Source organism: Exophiala oligosperma, assembly GCF_000835515.1.
Source record: "Exophiala oligosperma strain CBS 72588 unplaced genomic scaffold supercont1.2, whole genome shotgun sequence".
Taxonomy (NCBI): Eukaryota; Fungi; Ascomycota; class Eurotiomycetes; order Chaetothyriales; family Herpotrichiellaceae; genus Exophiala; species Exophiala oligosperma.
This window is the reverse complement of record NW_015622819.1, coordinates 3175273-3181299: the sequence shown is the minus strand read 5'-3', so window position 1 is coordinate 3181299 and position 6027 is coordinate 3175273. Positions and strand designations below refer to the sequence as shown.

General features: G+C 52.9%; 1 protein-coding gene across 1 annotated transcript; it reads right to left on the bottom strand.

Moving 5' to 3' along the window:
• Nucleotides 1-390: 390 nt before the first annotated feature.
• On the bottom strand, nt 391-4484 carry PV06_02538 (uncharacterized protein). Its single transcript, XM_016403236.1, has 2 exons — nt 4081-4484; nt 391-4029 (listed from the first exon to the last, which is right to left on the bottom strand). The coding sequence occupies exon 2, from the start codon at nt 3042-3044 to the stop codon at nt 1683-1685; it is 1362 nt and encodes a 453-aa protein (XP_016267133.1). The 5' UTR covers nt 3045-4029; nt 4081-4484; the 3' UTR covers nt 391-1682.
• Between the last annotated feature and the right edge of the window lie 1543 nt (nt 4485-6027).

The window sequence follows — 6027 nt, the reverse complement described above, 5'->3', positions numbered from 1 at the left end:
TACCAGACCTACAGTACATATTGCAAGGTAAAAGCCAAAGTACCTACTCCGTACAGTACTCTGTACTCTGTACTCTGTACCCAGGTACGAGTACGAACAAGGCAATCGAGACGGTTCAATTACATAAGACAGACACCCGCTCCCCCTCGATTTGTACAAAATCAATATCACTCCCATTCCACTATTGTACAAAAAGGGCCAATCATAATTTCCCGAGTCCAAAACGGCCGCATGAAACACTGGCGTCGATCGAGAGGTCCGAGTCCAATTTCTTTCGACATGTTTCATGTTTGGAAATATTTCACGTACTACACACTCCGCATTGGAGGTTGCATAATTTCCAAAAACACGCAGTAATGAATCACACAGATCACGGACATGTATGTCAAACGTGTACTCCGTAAACAACGGCCGCTGACTTTCTCTCTCTATATTGTAGCAAGCATACTCCGTAGCAACCTGGAATTCTATTTCTATCGGCCAAGCGCACAGACAACACCAAAAAACATCTTTGCGGCAAAAGCCCTTTCCCGAATGTGGTTAAAATCCAGCGCTTGGATCCACATGAGGCTTTCTCACTCTCTTTTTTTGGACTCCGTAAAAGCAAATGAATGTGCGGCCCGGTGCGCGCACTTCACTTCAGTTCTGGACCGTGTTGATCAGACATCCAAGAGGCTGAATGCCACGGTCGTTGTGGTGGTGGTGGTGGTGGTGGTGTTGTTGTCATGTTTCAGGTTTTGCCCGTTGGTCTTCTCCTTCGTCTGTGCTTATCCGACAACGAGATATCCCAAAACATGGCGTCGCTCGCATCTTTTCGGGTGGCTTGAACTGGTAATACCCGTAATCCTGTTGTGGCTGTTTGCGGAGCCAATTTCCCACCTCAATCATATTTCCTGGCAAGTTTCAGATGTTCCAACCTTTCGACCATCAGGCCCAACTTCCGAAAAGGACGCGTCAAACATCTCTTTTTCCCAGAGCACACCATCCGTGCCTTACTCTCGCTTAATCGCAAGACACTTCTGGCCATGAGACTCAAGCCTCCATGCACGAAATCTTGGACCATGTTCCCTGTGCTTGGCCATTCTCCACCCCTCCTCCCAAGACCTCTTGTCAGCTACGAGCACAGTAAAGGTCGGTCCAGGTGTTGAGCCCCAAAACAAGACTCCATCCGCTTGGACCTCTTTTCGAGCGTCGCCATGGGCCAGATGCCCAAAAAAGCCACATTCATCAGATCACCGCCCGACGGTGGTTTGAGAATGTCAAAGTCAAAACAAGTCACTATCTTATTGATGGTGGGATGGGTGGGAATTCCTTCATGAGCCGTAAACATCATGTGTCTGGTCCTATCTTGTCGTCCAGCAACCTGCCTGCCGTCCAAAATCTGGGGTTGAAATATTCCCTGCTAGGAATCTCGTAACATGCTCGTCCTTCCACACAGAAAAAAAACCCTTCCATATTCAGTAGAAGATACAACCGACGATTAAGCGTCGTTATTAACTCGATCCTCGGCAACCGAGAACTCGGCAAACGAAAACAAGAATAACAAGTGTCGCACATGCACATCATTTCGTGCATATGGGACCCGAGGTCAGACACCACATCTGACATGGCTGAAAAGTACCAACGCTCGACCCACCCCCCCTACTCTGGCGCCTCATCTCCGACCCAACTAGATGGCACCGCTACCGCGTTTCAGATTTGTACCCCTCATACCGAACGGGGTGGTCATCGCTTGATCCACTGGTCGACGAGCTAGTATGTTGCCTTCTTGGGCCTGGTGCCACGCCACCGGCTTCGTCCCGACGTTGCTGGCGACTACTGGGCCGGGGAACGTGACGACCGCCCATGTCGTGATCCCGCATCGAAGCGTCGCTGTTTTGACGCGAATGCCGATCCGACCGGTGATGACGCTGCCCGGGTGAGAACTCGCGCTCTCGAGACGATCGAGATGACATGGGCTGCGAGGGATCCGAAGTTGGTGCAGGACCAGTTTGGCCGGTCACGACTTTGCGCTTCTTCGGTGAGTGCTGATAGTCGCTTCTCAGGTGAGACGCCGGTTGTTGCGAGAAGGGTGAGCTTTGAGTGCTTTTACCCGAAGGTGTCGGAGGCTGTCCTCCTCCTGACGAATGATTCGGAGGCGTCCAGTGGTGGAAGAAGAGCCCAGGTGCTGATGATTGTTCAGACGCTCCGGTCGGTGTGTTGTGTAGTTGATGAGTCGACTGCCGGTTACCTTGGCCTGTTGATGAAGTAGGAACAAACTCGGTAGTGTTGAGCCGCGACAGTGCAGAGGTTGCCCCTTGAGTTCCCGAGAGAGAGTTTCGTCCATGGCTTGGTGCTTGCACGGGTTGTGTAGACACGAGACTTTGTTGAGGCTGTGTGGGCTGAATTGACCCATACGGGTTGGGTGGGATCATTCGACTATCTCGATGGACATCCGGCGACACTTGTTGCTGGAGATGTTGTTGCTGCTGAAGTTGCTGCTGTTGAGCCTGGATCTGCTGCTGTTGCTGCTGGTTCTGGATACTCAGGCTGGCGAGATACTGCTGCGCCCACTCCAAGGTGTGAGCCGGTAGGTTGCCGCCGCCGATACCGGCAAAGATGAGAGGGACCATGGGAGGAGGAATACCACCTTGCAGTGATTCCCGCAGCATGGTTTGCTCAATACGTCTCTGGTCAAGCCGTAGACCCTCTTGACGGGTCTTCTCCTCCTCTTGCTTCCGCCGATCCTCCTCGGCCTTTGCGTGCAGCCAACTCCGCATCGAGTCATCCTGTCCGGTCCATTGGGACGGCGGAGCAGGAAGATGGCCCAGAGGAGCGGGTGCCGTCGAGTGACCCCGATCCGGGGGCGGCAGACTGAGACCAGCTGGTAGTGGTAACCCTCGATGGGTGTTGTTCATCCTCGACTCTTCGAAGAACGAAGACAGGGTGCGAGGTGACTCGGGAGGGGAGTACGTTCTTGTCGGTGGGGGTTTATGATAGCTTGGGTAATCATGAGGTTTGAAATCGGTTTGCATGGGTGTGGGAGGGCCTGGTCCTAATAACATGAGGGCGGTTGTTGAGGTGGTCGGTGGAAACAACGAATAGGTATGTTGACTGACATGCGAGAGGTTCCAGCGCCTGTGCTTGGGTGTTTGATAGAGTGTAAAAGCCGGGGCCTGAGGGGTCTTTGTATAGTACGACAAAACGCTTGGTGGATGGAGGATGTTGTCAATGACGTTCGGGAAGAGCTCATGCGTTTGAAGATATACTTTGACTATAATACCAGGGCAAGAGAGTCCAAGTGTCCGGGAGTCCGGGCGGTGGAGGAAATATGGTGATAGATATGGATCGAAGCGAGGAGTGGCAAGGACTGGGATCTTGAAGTGTGGCTTTTGTAAAGATCTTCCGCCCAAGATGAGCCCTGTCGGCTAAGCAAACAAGTCAAGTCAGGAACCAAGCTAGTCGGCGGGCCTTGGTACAGTACGGTAAGATTTGTAGTCGTGCAAGTAGCCCTGAAGAGACTTTCGAGTCGGACCAGTTCCGTAGAAGCAGGGACAGTAAAAGGTTGGCCTGGAATCGAATACACCCGAGAGCAATATGTGACAGGGCCAGGTCAGAGGAGGTGTGGCCCAGGATTGATACTAGTAGTTACGAGTCAAGTAGGCGGTGGATCGGAGAAAAGCAAAAGGGTAAAGCGCAAGACGTAGAATCAGGTAGGGGTATATGGCCAGAGGGTAATCCAGGATTCGTTTCGTTTCATCGAGGGAATGAGGGAAGCGGTGATGTTGTTGGTGGAGTCGTTTCTGGTGTGGACCGTGGACCGTGGACAGTGTGGACTTGTGGTCCGTCCCACGAAGCGAAGATGGCGGAGACTGGCGGCGCCGGTCGACTTTTAGAGCGCCCGGGGTCTCTCAGTAGGAACGAGTCTGGCAGGGCGATGAGCACGTCGAAGCGGATCTTACCCTGTCACTGTCCTTCGCCCACGAAGCCGGAGAATAATCAGCCGGGAAAAATAGTATAGTGGCCGATCTGAGGTTGACAGTGCACAGTCTATTACCAAGTCAGCTAATCCCCCGGCTCGCAAGCTTTCAAGTTTCATACCATCGTCCACGGAGATGAAGCAGGGGATGAGGGGAATGGTGGTAATCTTGTTGCTACAGTAGCTAGGCACAAGTGGCTGGACAAGATCGAGAAGGGACCATAAGAAAGAGTTCCCAAAGCGTGATACCGTTGAAAACCAGAGTGTCAAAAGTGGCGCAAAAGGACCAGAAGGTTCAGGACGGTTGAACGACAATCCAGACGGGGGTGTGGTCGACAGGGTTCATAAGTGGCTAGAAAGTAGCAAGCAACAGGGGGACAAGGATAATGACCAGGACCAGGGGAGCAGACGCAAGGCATGCCAGATGACGGATTCGTGGTCTCTTTACCGATGTGGGATGGAGAGGGAGACGGCGAGGACCGCAGACTGAGAGAGAGCGAGAGGCAATAGGCCGATGAGGGATGAGAGAATGTGTGTGCGCGCGCGAGGAAGAGAAAGAGCAATGCCAGTACTCCATACTGGAGCTACAAAGATTCGCATACCACGAGTACCTAAGAAAACTGCGATCACACCATGTCTCTCATCTCTACCTCACTAGATCAGTAGAATACTGTCAACGAGTACTTGAATTTCTTTTCTCTCCCTCGCCAGCCGTCCTCGTCCTCTCTCTCCCTGGCTTCTCTTCCGTAGGTGTGTGTGGTCTGTATGCGTGATAGGACCAAGCTACACCTGCCAAACCCTCATCGTGTTGCTGTTCGGTTCACTGACCCATGCTTCCAGCCACGAACACCATGTCATGACCCTCCAATCTACGTTTTATGCGCAGTACCAACCCGCTGACTTTGACCCAGCTTCGAGAAACCTTCTTTTCCGCCCTTGACAATCCAAGGGTTCCATCTCGGTTCACGGCAATGCACCTCTATCGAGGCCCAGTCAGACACTTACTATTTCGCCTCCTCTTCACCCCAGCTACCGCCCAAACTGTCGCAGACCGAGACCTGAAAGAGGAGGAGAGTGTCCCTTACTGGCCCTCCTTGGAACAAACCATTGCCTAATGCAGTCCTCGTACCCTCGTACCCTGCTGTGCCGGTCCTAATGCGTGCTCCGTGCTCAAGACCGTCAGACGTGCGTTACAAAAGACGAACCACCGACGAGCGGTCGGTCGATTCGACTTGCCTCAGTGGCGTGGTCCTGGTCCCGTCAAGTGCAGCCGGGACCATTATTCGACGAACCGCACTGTATGGTCGGCTCGGACGACCATCTGTGGGAATGCTGTCCACAAATTCGACACAGCTCGCCTTGCACGCCATGTCAATCTAGGTCATGGTGCCGGAGTAGACACAACGGCTCTGCCTATCATCTGCTCATCACCACCTGAGATGGGGAAGATCTTCACGCCGATGATGGGCCGTTCAGGTGCTGCGCCATGCCCGTATGCCCATTCATCAGCACTACGGGGGACCAACTACCGCCTATCTTTCCTTGATTTACTCAGTAGGACATAGCCTAGGGACTACTGATCCTGGCACGCGGGAGGGCACATGGCAGCCATCTCATGGCCATGCGACTTCTTGACGTGCCACGAGACAGATGGTCGATCGTTTCTTGTTGCGGCGAAAAGGGGACACCTCCGTCATCATTTTCGTTCAACCTTGGTTTTGTCTCCCTTGTTATTGGAGCCTCTACCGACCTGCCTATCTGAGTGGTGGTTTGGTAGTCCAATCTACCATATCTACTCGTACACTTGTTTACTGTCCAGGGAACGGCCACCAGATGGTAAGGACCCTGTTCGGGTGATCGAACATGCTAGATCGACTTAAAATCTCCGTTACCTGGAGAGCTGCCTTTGGCACAGACGCCGATTCACATGCATGAAACGTGCACGGAGCTCCATCACTGTGGAAAATGGTGCTCCAGGTATGTTCCAGACTGTGGAACTTTGGAGGCGTGTGAGCTTTGCGACCTTGGCTCGTTGCTGTTACAAAGTCAAGCAGTCACAGCGCGTGGAC